At 32.1% G+C, this 15,212-nt stretch overlaps 1 protein-coding gene across 1 annotated transcript; it reads left to right on the top strand.

Moving 5' to 3' along the window:
- Positions 1-815: 815 nt before the first annotated feature.
- LOC139503706 (zinc finger protein 700-like) lies at positions 816-13,469 on the top strand. The gene is made up of 5 exons (XM_071293555.1): positions 816-965; positions 5,459-6,544; positions 7,571-8,337; positions 10,073-10,115; positions 11,010-13,469. The coding sequence occupies exons 2-5, from the start codon at positions 5,533-5,535 to the stop codon at positions 12,359-12,361; spliced, it is 3,174 nt and encodes a 1,057-aa protein (XP_071149656.1). The 5' UTR covers positions 816-965; positions 5,459-5,532; the 3' UTR covers positions 12,362-13,469.
- The last annotated feature ends 1,743 nt before the right edge of the window (positions 13,470-15,212 follow it).

Below are 15,212 nucleotides of genomic sequence, written 5' to 3'. Positions count from 1 at the left end.
TTTTCAGTATATATCTATCAGCTTTATTAATGTTCAAAACTGTTATGCAGATGACCTAGCTGACAGGACACATTAACATATCTTACCGTTTTCTTACAAACATAAATCAATGTACATAACAAACCAAAGATTTTTATTTCTAATCTGAAACCCGTACACATGACATTTTGTTAGTCGTTTGAGCTAGGTTTCAGTAACTTCGAGTACCATCAGAGCTTGTTTTTTTTTTGTGTTTTGTGCTTTGTGTCGATTTAATGAGTTAAGCCCTTTTCGACTGATTTTATATAACACTAAGCCTTATGTATTATGCGGTATGATTACAAATGACATAACTATCCACCAAATTTCAAATAAGGTGGATGTATACAAATATAAGCGACTATACTATAAACACTTTGTTATATATATACTGACCACTGTCCTAGTAGGTGTGAGACCTTGGTTAAAGCCGGGATGATTCAATGTCGTGCCGCAAACATGTTTAGTCCCATCACATTCTGTATGTGCTTAACATGATTGTTCTGATCTGTATTTTTTATTATATGATCTTCTATGTCTGTAAATTAATTTAAGATTCTAAGATTATAAGTTGAAATAGAAATATCATTGAAAAATATTATTTTTGTCATCATCATAAAGTTTTGAAGTATGACCTTGATCTGCTTTTTAAATAAAGAATATCTGGTATCATCATGATCACCATGGTCAACTTTCCGACTGAAAGATTATCATGAAGCAGCGGAATATAATCTAGCTGATATTTTCTCAGTGTTCGAGTAAATTCGGAGTTCTAAACCGAGTTTGCTCTCGTATTATCAATCTTCAACTGCTTCCGGCTAAAAAAAAGAAAAGAAAAAAACGTAGATTCTCTCTAAGAATGAGTTTTTTGACACGCCCCATGAAGCTGAGTTGCTTTGAAGTCTCTTCGTGTGCTAACATAGTCTTTATTCCCTCTTTTATTGCATGTAAGCAAAATCTGTTCATCAAAATAGCAAATACACAATGTCACAAACCTGTACGGCTGTAGCCAAGATGTCTCTGAAGGGGTTATTTGGGGTCATGACGTTTAAGAGGTAAGGGATCATTACTCTAATGGATTATGATATCGGATATCTCGTTTTGAAACCTAAATTATCTGCGCAATTTTTTTTTTTTTTTATATATTATTCAATGAAAAAAATATTACAAAGTTCATAAAATTAAAAGCAAGATTTGTAGGTTTGATCCTGACTAGGGGTACTTGGGTTTTCAATACATTAGAACGGTGATTTTGACCTTCCCACTCACTTCTCTGGTACCTGAACCAGAGTTTAAACTAAAGGGGCCTTGGTTGGTTGAAATAGCCCCTGATTTACTGGTTCTATCTGACGGTTTGTGTGTCCTGGTGGTTCCATCTGTGGGTTTGTTTGTGTCCCTGTGGGTTTGTCTGTGTCCCGGTGGTTCTATCTGTGTGTTTCTCTGTGTCCCAATGGTTCTATCGTAGAACTTCAGCTTCCATAGGTGGATCCAGGGGGCCCCCTTTTTTGGGAAGAATTTGGTTGATTATATAGGGAATCATTGAAGCATGACTGGAGCCCCCCCTTTAGGTCAGTCAACGGGTCTCCGCTTAGGAAAAGTTCTGGATCCGCCACTGGCTTCCTCCACCATAATAACAGACTTGCAGGTGTCCTAGCACTCCTTGTGTACAGGATTTGTCCTTGGTGATTATTTTAAATAATATGATAGTGACATATCTTCTTTCATCCTGTTAGGAATTGTTCATGGATACCACTGTACCCTCACAAATTTCTTGGGCAAAAATTAGGGGGGTAGCTCCAAATAGCATGAATAGGGGAGATATCAACCTGAATATGGACCATAATTTGGTATTCGGTCTTTGGTTTCTTTTTGTATCCTTTTTTATAAGTTCTTAAACTTTAACTTTTATTCTGTGGGTTGTGTTGGTGGTAGAATAGTATTAATGGAACAATTGAGTTTTTCAAGAAAAAAATAATACATTTTGATTCACCGTTTACGTGACAGGAAACCAATCTTTATTTTCTTTATTTTGCACAATATATTTCAAAAGACGTAAATGAACACCATTACTAGTGTTACTTGCTTCATGTTAATATTTAAAATCTATTTTCAATGTTAAATTAAAGGTTTTTTTAAACGCGACAGGAAACCATAAGAAACCGAAAGCATTTTTTTAGTTTTATTTTATTGCAAAATCTGCTTAAAATAATCTGAACAGTATACTTTTTCTTAAAATCCATCTTAAATGTAACAGTATTATAAAACTCCTAAATATGTGCTTGTTTTGAAAACAATTAGTACAATTTATTCAGAAATTTCCATATTTTCTTCATTGATACAGGATACCATAGTCGTTGTATCTTGATGTTTTAGCCAAAAAAATGTATTTATATTTGGTTTTGAAATTCCAGTTATATACAATTTATTCCAAATCATTGACAATGTAAAGTTCTTTAAATCCAGTAAAGAAAAAAACTTTTAACTTGGAATTAAAATCTTTAAAATAGGCACCATGTGATATTTGTGACCTGTACACCATCTACATGGTTTCCACATTTTAACCTACTTTAGTGGGCTAAAATCAATAAAGTACTTCCTTTCAAGTCATGCATGGTAAAAGTTTACTTCTCCTTTGACAAGTTTATTGCGTTTCTGAAAAGTGTTTGCAGAACATGAATAAAAAAAAAATAATTAAAAATTGTGACAAAGATACCAACTTTGTACATTCCAAATGAACGGTATATTAACATATATTTTTTATTAAATTATCTTTATTCACCTAAAATATCCAGTAATATTTACTGCTGAAGCAAAATCAATCTAACGAGCATCGGCACAATGATAAGAGACGTAATGTCTATTGAATTTTCCAAGGACCCTTTACATCGTTATCAGGAAACAAAGTGTGTTATAACGTCTGTCAAATCTGAAATCGATTTTGTCAAGTCATTGGGCATTTATTTTCACACAAGATCGTATGTAACATTATGCACATAGGAAAAATAATAGACCCCCGGCGCAATCTCTTTGAAAATTGTATTTTCCTTTTTTAAACAAGACGAAACAAGTCTACAGATTATGTTTGCTAACATCCCGTTGGAAACAAAAACAATGTTTAGACCTAGTATTTCATACATCCGGCCGTAAGGGCGTGATCACATGTTAGTCACATGTTTCACGTATGACCGGAAATGATTAGAACTTAACGACAAAAACAATTTTAATAAAAAAAAGGAAATAACTGGACTTCTGTTTCGTTTGAAATGTAACGCATAATGATAACGTCATTTTCTAACTTAATTATTACGAAGAACAAAACTAGAATGTAAATCCTCTCTGATTTACCTGTTTGAACATCTCGCGAGAGTTCATATTTGCATATTGTTATAAAGAATTCTATTACAACAAAGCAGATTACATCATCTAAAATTTGCGTTACGAAATTGGAAACCAAAGTAGCGTTAGTGTTCTTACACCTGCTACAGAAATACTTATAGTTCTCGGCATTTTCTTCTGACTATTCTTGTTGGTCGATGTTCTTTATTATTTGAAAGCAAAAGTTACGAATTTGACGGTGACGATTATCTATAAATCAGTCAGCGTTATGCACTTCGGAAGCGAAAAGTAACGCGAGAAACGACACAAAAATACGGTCGTATAATCTTTAAAATTTGTTAATTTCAATTTTTTTTCTAGGGAAGAGTAGCATACACTTGTATGTTGATAAAAATAAAGGCATCTTTAGATGTAGTTACAACTTTTCTTACAGTAATACACATTTTTATCACTTTTCTATAGTTATAGGAAACGAGCCCAATAGCAAATTATTGTCCATATACATATTGCATGTAACTAACTTTAATACTATACAAATCCTTGATAAAATTTCTTCAACTGCCATTGAAACATTTTTTTGTAAACTACCGATCAGATACTGGATTAATTGGAATCGACCCAGATGACCCAAATCTTCATTTTTACGATTATAATTATAGATACACAGAACTTTTAAAAAATTATCAGAAAAGAGAAAACTATGCATTACACACACATTTATTAACAGACTATTTGTTAGAATGAAGTATGCAAATAAAAATTAAAGACAGTACACTGAAACATTTTAGGAGATAAACTTTAATCACCTGGTGCAAAAAGGTATGTGTCAAAAAAGCTTATAACTTGTACAAAACCCTGTGCAAATTATAATTTGTACAAACTTACATCTTGTTCACAACATCTTATTTAAAAATACAAGCAAGCTTTTCATGCTTAAAGCATGATGACAGTATAAACAAAATAAAGAGGATCTAAAAAGTTTTACCAATAAATATTTACCATGTTTACAGAATATATACTTTTTTCTTGACTTTCAAAATATGAAAATAAAACTTTTCATAAACATTTATAAATACCAAAAAAAATGCTTATATTAATTTATTCGTTTTCACAAAATTTCATTTCTACACTGAATTTTGCATTAAACTTCTTTAGATTTTTAAAATGTATTATTATTAATGCTCAGTAGAAAATATTACTAGGGTTACTCATTGAAATTGAACAATGTAAAATACAAAATCATGTATACAGAAAGTTCAGTAATCACATGACATAAAGTTCAGTAATCACATGACATAAAACTCCAAATTTGTTGCTGGTCATCAGTAATTCAAATGAGAGAAGTCACATGGTTATGATGGGCCATCATGGTACAATTAAACTGTTTTGAATGGAAGGCTGTTACACTATAAATACTCACTCCATCAAGTATTTTATATATAAAAAAAGAAAACAGAAGCAATATAGAGACCTATTGGTTAACTTTTCTGATTATTGGCCCAAAGTTATGATATTCATAGTCAGAGTTTGTTATACATTAACATATATATACATCAAGTAAAAAATGTTTATTTCTGAAGATTTATAGAAGTCAAAATGGCTATATGTGCAACTTATTTCTTAATCTCATTATTATTTCAAGTTTATTTTATTACATTAAACATGATAAACATGTTCACCTGCTAAGTCTATAACTGTATATACATGTATAATAAAATTAAATACAGGAAGAACCTAGGAACCCCTCAAGCTCCCCTCAAAAAATATAATACAGATGTAATTAATTGAATATTAATTAATTATGTATGAAAGTTTTGAAACTGTAACTTAATCATTATTATGATGATTGTTTAGGGGAGGATTATTTTCCCAGCCCCAAAAGATCCTGTTTTGAATTTCTGACAATAACACTAGTCAAACACATATCAAGTGAGAAGGTGATTGATTCTGATGAGAAGATGTTACAATTTCTCACTTTACATACATGTACATGTATTTTAATTCTTGCCTGCCAAATGTGTTTATGAAATTCTGTTTCATTGTTTTTCCATATTTATATTTATGTATATCCTCTAATGGGTTGTTACATTTATTTTTCTTTAAGATGTGATCTTAGGCATGAAGAATGACAACAAACATCAAGTTATGAGTTGTAACTGAAAGAAGCTGGTGACAAAAATGTGGAATCCAGATGGTCATTCTGACTTTCAGATTGAGATTAAAACAGAACCAGTTGATGATCAAATAGATAATGGTTACCATGGTAATACAGATTCTATGAAGGATCAATTTACTTTAAGTTACCAAGATTTGTACCATGAAAACATTTCATTATCTAAAAATAAGGATTCAGAAGTTTGTAACCATAGCAATACAAGACAGGAAATAAGTAATGATGATTCTGATACAGAAGATTGTGACGATGTGAAAACGTGTGAATTTAGGTCTGGAATCTCAAATAAACAGTGTGGTGTGCCATATCCTGTCCAGTTGTGGAAGACTGTAGAGCATGAAGCTGGTCAGGAGACCAGTAAGAAAAAAGAACCAGTCAGTGAATTTATATCAACCTATAATATGAAAATGAATTTGTCTCAACCTGAGTTTAATAGCATAATAACCAATTCAGCCTTTACCACTACTGTTCAAGAAGATATCATAGAAAACCAAGGTAGAAGTAGAAACAGAAGAAAAAGGAAAGAAACAGTTAGGAGATTGAAGACTTGTAATATTGACCAGAGTGACGAGGATGATACATTTGGTTTTAACACTGGTGAAAAGCAGTATGACACTTGTAAACCTGGAGAAAAGGAATATGACACTTGTAAACCTAGAGAAAAGGAATATGACACTTGTAAACCTGGAGAAAAGGCATATGACACCAGTAATTCTGGAGAAAAGGAATATGACACTTGTAATTCTGGAGAAAAGACAAATGACACCAGTAATTCTGGTTGTTTTGTATGTCATTTGTGTCAAGCAGTATTCACAGATACCAAGACACACCATATTCATGTGAAAAAATGTCTGTCAAGAAGGAAGTTAAAGAGAAAAAAAACAAATACCGAACACAAATGTGATATCTGTGGCAAAGTGTTTAAAGACAGACGTGGACTTGACAGACATGAAGTAGTTCATTCTGGGGTTAAGCCTTACCAATGCGCAATTTGTGAAAGGTCTTACACTCAGAAAGGTAAATTTACATAGCATGAATATTAACAAGATTTTGCATATATATTTAAACGTGTTACCTGAAATCCTGCAAAAACAAAAATACAAGTTAACACCTATGTTAAGTTAGTGTAATATTGGTAATCCTCTCATACACATAGTAAAACATCAACACATACAAATAATGCAACATTTAGTTGCAAAGAAGTTTTTATCATACATGTACATGTATATTAGCAAAAAGTTCAGATTTTGAGAGAATGACAATGTTCCTGTTTTATCGAAACTAATTACTCTTACTTTTAAGAACAAGAGAATGATAAAATAATTATGAATTTCTTCTACCATGTCTACATAGATATGTATACGTACATGTACATTGTATATAAATTAAATGTAGTCATCTCATATCTTCACTATCTTAGGGACCTCAATGATTAGATATGTTCTATTTATTTTAGAATTCCCATTGTGGACATTGTACATGTATATAAATTAAAGTATGCAATTAGATCAATTTAAGGGAAACCATTTATGATAAAATATTAATACATTGTATTGTGTATGCAGTTGCATTAGCAATGACATATCTCATTTCTTGGCCCTGCACCTTAATTCATGGTTCATTGACATTTAGTGTATTGCATATTAAGGTGGTACCTAACACTACAGGGAGATAACTCTGTAAAATCAGCTAAACGTTTTAATTACATTGTGTTTCAAGGGAATATTAAGCTTCTGAATGATCAAAATTACTATTTGTCAAACTGCTATATAACCAATGTAATTTTTCTGATAAATTGGTTGGTTCAATTTTTTTTTTTTTTTATATATTTGTCAAAGGGTCAAAGTAAATACTTTGTCAAAATTTTATGAAAATTAAACGAGCCAAACTAATTTTAGTGAAAGTGTTGGGTACCACCTTAAAGTAAAAGTATGACCATTATAATTCCAAAATTTGCATTATACTATCAAAAGTACATGCAGTCCAGTCATATCTCTATGTCAACAGTTTATTTGTAATTTTAAAGATTTTTTTGTTTTCCAGGACATTTGCAACAACACCAGAGGATGCACACAGACAGGGAAGATCCATGGGAATGTGAATATTGTTTCAAGATTTCACAAAGATCAGATAAATACAACACTCATAAAAACTTTCATTATCGGTCAAAAAACATGCCGTATCTTTGTAATGCTTGTGGTGGTCAATTCAAAGAAAAATCTGACCTGGTCAAGCATATCAGAAAGCATCGTAATACAGAGTTATATTATGTACAGGTTGTCAAAGATTCAAAATTGTCAGGTGAAAACAAACAAGGATCTAAATCTCCGCTGAAAAAGCCAAAGTTAAAGAATTTAAGTGAAAATGGTTCTGGAATCAGCAGTAACAAAGCAGTTGAAGGTAAATTAGGAAAGTTTTTGTATGTCTGTCAGCTTTGTAAGAAAGAATTCATAGACTGGACTACCATTCAGCAACATGTTAGTCGCCATACTGGTGAAAAGGTTTTATTTACATGTGAAACTTGCAGTAAACAATTTGAGAGAATGAATGACTATGCTGCACATCAGAGTGAACATGCTTCTGATTATCTGACAAAATGTGAAATTTGTGGAAAATTTCTAAATAGCAACACAGATTTATTGACCCACAAACACATTCATCAAGTTTTATATTCATTTCCTCGACAACAGGCTACAAATGGTGATGTCCCAGCATTCCCTGCACCGACAGAAACAACAGTTACCATGGTTACTGATGAAGTAGTTGGTGGAACATGCACTGAGGAACATTCTGATAGTAGTGATCATAAGGTATGTACATGTATATAGATTCTACCACACCATCCAAAATATACAATATTTATCCACTGGGATGGTTGAATTTTTATCTTGAAAATGTGAAGCTTGCTGAGCAATAGTAAAATATTTAAATTTAACTATTGCGATGATAAATATTGTAATATACAGTGTAAAGTGGTAAAATCTGTTTTCTGTATTGATTTAGTTCAGTATTTCAAATGGATAAGACAAGAATTACAAACACACACATTTTAGAACAGGTCCAAACTATTTTAAATGCATATATACAGGCCTGTAAAAATAGAAATAAAGTGCAAATGCATGTACATGGTAGATTAATTGATTGACTGATTCAATTTTTGTTTGTCTTTCCTTGGCGGAGTCAAAAAGCGAGACATAGGTATGCTGTTTCCGGCGTTGGCGACAAGAGTCAACAATGTATTAGTTTGTGATTAGGTCTAGTTTATGGTGAACCACAAGTGGTAGGTCAATCATATTTGGTATGCAGTTGTATAAGCAATGGCACATCTCATTTCCATGGAGATTTTGTGGACCTGCCCCATCAGTCTGACATGGTCCATTGACTGAAACTTTCGCTTATTTTACATGTATTAGTTTGTGATTAGGTCAGTTTATGGGGAACCCAGCTGGGGGAACCACAAGTGGTAGGTCAAAGATATTTGGTATGCAGTTGAATAAGCATTGGCATATCTCATTTCCATGTAGATAATTTGGCTCCGCCCCTTTAGTCATGATCTATTGACTTTGAAAATTTTGCTAAGTTATCATGTATTAGTTTTTGATTAGATCAGTTCAAGGGGAACCATTAGTAGTAGGCCAATGTTAATTGGTATACAGTTGTATAAGCATTGGCACATCTCATTTCCATGGAAAATATTTGGCCTCATGGTCTAATGACTTTGGAACTTATCTTAGTTTACATGTATTAGTTTGTGATTATATCAGTTTAAGATGAACTGCTGTTAAGTCAATGATATTTGGCATTTGTAGTATAAATTTTTTGGAGATTATATAGTCCCACCTCTCTTCATGGTTCATTGATTTTGAAACTTTTACATAGTTTACAAGTTAATGTTTGCATTTAGGTTTGGGAACTACGTATAATAAGTCAATGGTATTTGGTATGCATTTGTATTAGCATTGGCACATCTCATTTAGATGGAGATTGTTTAGCCATGTAACTCAGTCATGGTGCATTGACTTTGAATATTTGCATTACTTGTGTAAGATGATAAAGTATTGCTATTTTGATTTCGACATTTGCATAATCAAAATTACAAATAGGCGAGACATATTCTTTGTGATAACAGTTTATTTGTCTTCAATAGAATATATTCAATAATCTGTGACCTGTTCCTGTTTTCTGATCTAGACTGTAGTGTTTTAAATGTATACATTATGTTGCCATCATATTTACTTGTTATCTTATATACCAAAAGTAACTTCCTTTCAATAAATGCAAACCTATTGTAAAAAGACTTATGCAATCTGAAGAAAAATAAAAGGAAAAATATTTTTTCATCATTCTTCTGTTCCTTTTCATCCATGTATTTGGTTCAATTTTTGCAATGTCCAACATGTTCAATTGATATTTTAAGTTATGTTATGTTTTGTGAAGCATTATTTTACTATTTTGAGAATGACACTATGAAAGCTGAGAATTTTGATATTTAAGATTTAAAAATAAATTACAAATTATGATTGTGCGTATTTTTTTAATTGACAGGGAGACAAAGAAAAAGAGGACAATAGCTTTCAAGATAAAACAGGTAAAAAGTGTAAGACTTCAAAAGGAGTTAAAAGAGTTTTTAAATAGTTACCAGTAATTCAGATGGTGTGTTTTTTTTGCTAGTAAAATGGTTATGAAATCAGTGTTCCTCATCTTTTTTAATAGATATGCAGATGTGGTATGAGTGCCAATGAGACAACTCATCTTAGTCAATTTGTTAAAACATTATAGATCAAAGTTTCTTTTAATGTATGAATATGAAGAAACAAACATATTTGATATTTGGCATGGGAGCATGACATTTTAGGGTAAAATTCAACTTGCTAGTGTTTTATGCTTTACTCTGGCATAAGTAATTAAACTACAGTCTGATAATAATATTCTATTCTTCAAAACACATCTACATGGAATGGAAACAATAAATCAAGAGAACAAGATCAACTAACATATATATAATACAAATACGGAATGCATTCTGCATATGAATACACCAAAGACTGGTTAAGGAGAGATAACTCTCATAAAAGTATGTTAACTTTACCAAATGTCTTGGCCATATCAAACTGACATATAACAAGTGGACATAGCGAGAAGACATTATAATCAATTTTAGAGTGGACATTTCGTAGACACTCCTATCATTAGAAGTTAAAAATATTTTAAAAATATATTTGGTATACACTGTCCCATCATAATAAGATACATATATTTGTTATACACTCCCATCATGAGAAGTTAGATGAATTTGGTATTGACTGTCTTATCAACGTGATCAAGAAAAGTTACATATATTTGATACCGACTATCCCATCATTATATAAGTGAGATAAAGTTGTAATACACTGTCCCATCATAAGAAGTTACATATATTTAGAAAATACTCACATCATGAGAAGTTTAATAATGATCTTATTAATATACTTTACTTTTACAGAAGGGGAACAGAAGATGAATTCAGTGGATAATGATGACACCTTGTACAATACAGTCTCTCTATACATGGTGGAGAATTGTCACATGGAGTCTATTGTTGCTACTAACTTCCGTTATAATGTTCCTGTTACTGATCCCTCTTCAGAACAAGATCAAGCAGACAATACATGTGAGGGTAATCAGAGTGAAGGTGTTGATGAGGTTGATAAGAAAATCAACATGGCTTCTAATCTGAAAAATGCCATTAGTACACATGAAAGGAGAGGACAGTTCATATGCAATGTATGTGGCATGATTTTTGACAGAATGAATTTGTTCAGACTGCATGCAGCATATTGTGGAAACATTGATCAGAAGGTCAAAGTTCACATTGTGGGAAGGAAGAAAAAATATGAATGTCCAATATGTGGGAAGTTGTTTCCAGATCGCCGTGGCATTGAGAGACACGGAGTTGTTCATTCAGGCATCAAAGCATATGAGTGTGTTGTGTGTGGAAGGTCATACACTCAGAAAGGTCATCTTGAACTGCACATGAAGAAACACAGTGATAACTTCTTTGAGCGGTTTGAGTGTCCGTATTGTTTTAAAATCTTAGAAAAGAAGGATAGATTTGTGATACACAAAGCTTCACACATGTCAGAATTTCCATATACATGTAACGTGTGTAACTCATCCATGAGGTCACTCCAGGACCTATATCAGCATTTCAAATCACATGAGCATCATCAGTTTTACTTTGTTGAAAACAAGATAGGGTTAGGGACGCCAGGAGAACAGGTACCAGAAGACAGTACACCTATAGAATTGGTATCAGCAGACAGTACACATACAGTGCCACCTATAGAAATATTTGATTCTGACAAACTTCAAGAACTCTCCAACAGCCAGTTAAAGTTAAGAGAAGAAGGACAATACTTGTGTGATGAGAATCACTTTATTTTTGTTTGTCAAATTTGCCACAAACAGTTTCAGACATGGCAAATTATGCTGGAACATGTTGACCGTCATTTCGGTATGACACGTCAGTTTACATGTGAGACTTGCAATACAGCTTTTGGTACAGTGGAAAATTTAAAAAAACATTTAGATGAGCATAAGAAAGATTTTCAAAATATGTGCACAGTTTGTAAAAAATTCTTTTCAGAAGAAGAGACATTGAAAGAACATTTTGTAATTCACAAGAGATTTGCACAGAAACGATCTTTTTATGTAAAGCAACCTAATTTGACAAAAAAGCGACGTAAATTAAAAGAGAAACAAGATTCTTCTCTAATAACCTCTCTTAATCATGCTGATCATGTACCAACCTTTAATTTAGAGCTGCTTAAAACATTGGATAATGATACATCTTGATGTTACTTTAGTGATAATTTTAGTACAATAACTCCTATGAAGAGTTGACAGATGATTTCAGTATTTATTGATTTGCAAACTTGTCTTTTAGATCGTTTTTCTGGCAGATTGTGTCCTAAAATGATCATTTTTTTTTTTGCATTTTATGTGTTTTTGACTTTTATGAATACAATAATAGAGGATTACAAATTTTAAACGGCAAAAATTATCAGCAAATTTGCCCTTTTTTGGTGTTTTGACTTATACTCTTGAAAAAAAAAAATCAAAGATAGAAAAAACACTTATAAGTCGTCAAGATTGATAAGACAAGAACTACAATTAGGTCAAAATATTGTTCCAAATGAATATTTTTACTCATTTTCTAATATTGCGAAAAAGCAATATAACTTGAAAAATATAATTAATTTGTTAATATTTATATCTGTCAGACAGATGGGATAACTTAAGATGGTATCAAACACATTGACTAATATTAATTTGGCTCGTTTAATTTTCATAAAATTTTGACAAAATATTTTCTTTGACCCATTGACAAAAATATAAAAATTTCAAAAAACTTCACCACATACTTTATTGGAATTAGATATAGTTATTATACATGTATACATCTAGCAGTTTGACAAACTATTTTGATCATTGAGAAGCTTAATATTTCCTTAGTAATAGAACGTGATCAAAATGTCCTGCCCATTTTTACAGAGTTATCTGCCTATAGTGTTATGTACCACCTTAATGATTTTTAGCCTAGTCAGTGCAAATCAAATATGTTACAATAAATTAAAACGCGTATGACATTTAAATTTTTTTTTAGTTATTTACTTATTATACTGCATAATTTAAAAGGTGAAAATATACATGCTTTTGGCAATATATGTGTTATACTTGCCAAACTAGCATGACTATGATATAATGTGTTGCTTTTGTGGTTTTTATAAATAAACACAAACAGATGAATTTGTCCCCCATAGATTAACATTTGTGTTGTATATCATTGCACATTGTAAATAGAAATAACCAATATTTTTACACTTTGTTTACTAGACTCTTTAAGTTATATAAATTTGTTATCTTTGTCTGTGTATTTCATTATATTAAATATATAAATGTTCATGATTGGTTCTTTATTAAAGAGTGAAAATTGAGAATGGAAATGGGTAATGTGTTAAAGAGACAACAACTCTCAACAAAGAGCAGAAAACAGTTGAAGGCCATGAAAATTGTATATAATCATTCGTAGATTCTCTTACCTGTACTTATGTTTGAAGTTTCCATCTAGGGCGGGCTGAAGTACTGCAAGTCAAAACACCAGTAAATGTTTATGGAATACCATTATGCCATAGCATCGATTACAATTTTAGTTTCTGGCTTTAATTAATGAAGTAATTCAGCAAGTATTTATAAAGGGAGATGTGGTAGGATTAACATTGAGACAACTATCCACCAGAAGAAACATGGATGAAAGCATCTATGGATCATTGTATATCCTTCAACAATGAGCAAAAATCATATCGTAGTCCGCTTTTAAAGTCCCTAATATGATAAAATGTTAAAAAATGCAAGTGTGAAAACCAACCGCCTATTTTATGATGAAAACAGTACCGGTAAAAGAAAAACAAATATGACAGCAAAAGACAACCACTGAATTACAGGCTCCTGACTTGGGAAAGAATGTGGTGAGGTTAACATGTTTGCTAGTGCTCAACCCTCCATATAACCTGTAATAGTTAAACATGTCTGTTAGTGCTCGACCCTTTCTATAACTTCTGACAATTGTGGAACCAAGTAAATCTCAAATTATGTTCTGAAGAGATTGAGCTTTGAGGATTTCTTTGTTGGTCTCATATGTGACAAAAGTTTAATGAGGTTCAGAGCAGTTGCAGGTTGTTAACAGTTTGCCTATCTATACCTCAAATCCAAACTTTCCCGTAGAAAACAGAAAATTTTGAAGGAAGGCTGATGATGACGAGATCTTGTCCACCCGCCATTGTTGCACAATTTTGGTCTGCTGTAGTCATGTATAATTTTCTGCATGACCTTGTTCTACATTTATAAGAGGTCAACAACTATTGCTTTGTGAATTTGTTTTGAGAAGATAATCTTCCACTGCACAAGTGAGGTTAGGTGTATTTTTCATTAATTATCTTGAAAGATGTCAGGATATGTGTTAGCCTGCCAATTGTGTGGCAAAATTGAGACAAAGGGATGATCCGGCACCAGCTGCATTATCTAATTACTTAAAAGCTTAATATTCAGAAGGTAGAAGACCATGAGACTTCATAGATGCCTATAAATGATCGTAAGTTTCCATCTTATTTATGTCCATTGTCCGTGACCTCATTTTAATGGTTCAGTGACAATTGAGTTTTTGTATGGTTAATTTCTATTATTAGCTCACCTGGCCCAAGTGAGCTTTTCTCATCACTTGGTATCTGTCGTCGTAAACTTTTTAACATTTTTAACCAATGAATGGAATCAATGAAACCAAACAGCATGAATGTACCTTATGATGTGCTGACCAAGTGTTGTTACTTTGAGCCAATCCATCATCCAAGATGGCCACCAGCGGAGAACTTTGTTTAACATAGTACCCTATGGGAAATACACACAAATGTCTTATTTAAGAGAACCACTGAATGGAATGAAACCAAACATGGCATGCATGTTCCTTAAGAGGTGCTGACCAAGTGTTGTTACTTTGTAGCCGATCCATCATCTAAGATGGCCGTCAGTGGGGGACTAAGTTTAACATAGGACCCTATTGGAAATACATACAAATGTCTTCTTTTAGAGGACTACTGAATGAAATGAAACCAAACATAATATTAAACCAAATTTGGCCTTAAACATCATT

This window comes from Mytilus edulis, chromosome 14 (assembly GCF_963676685.1).
Source record: "Mytilus edulis chromosome 14, xbMytEdul2.2, whole genome shotgun sequence".
In the NCBI taxonomy this organism is placed as follows: Eukaryota; Metazoa; Mollusca; class Bivalvia; order Mytilida; family Mytilidae; genus Mytilus; species Mytilus edulis.
The sequence above is the reverse complement of the archived record's forward strand: the minus strand, read 5'-3'. Positions and strand labels throughout refer to the sequence as shown.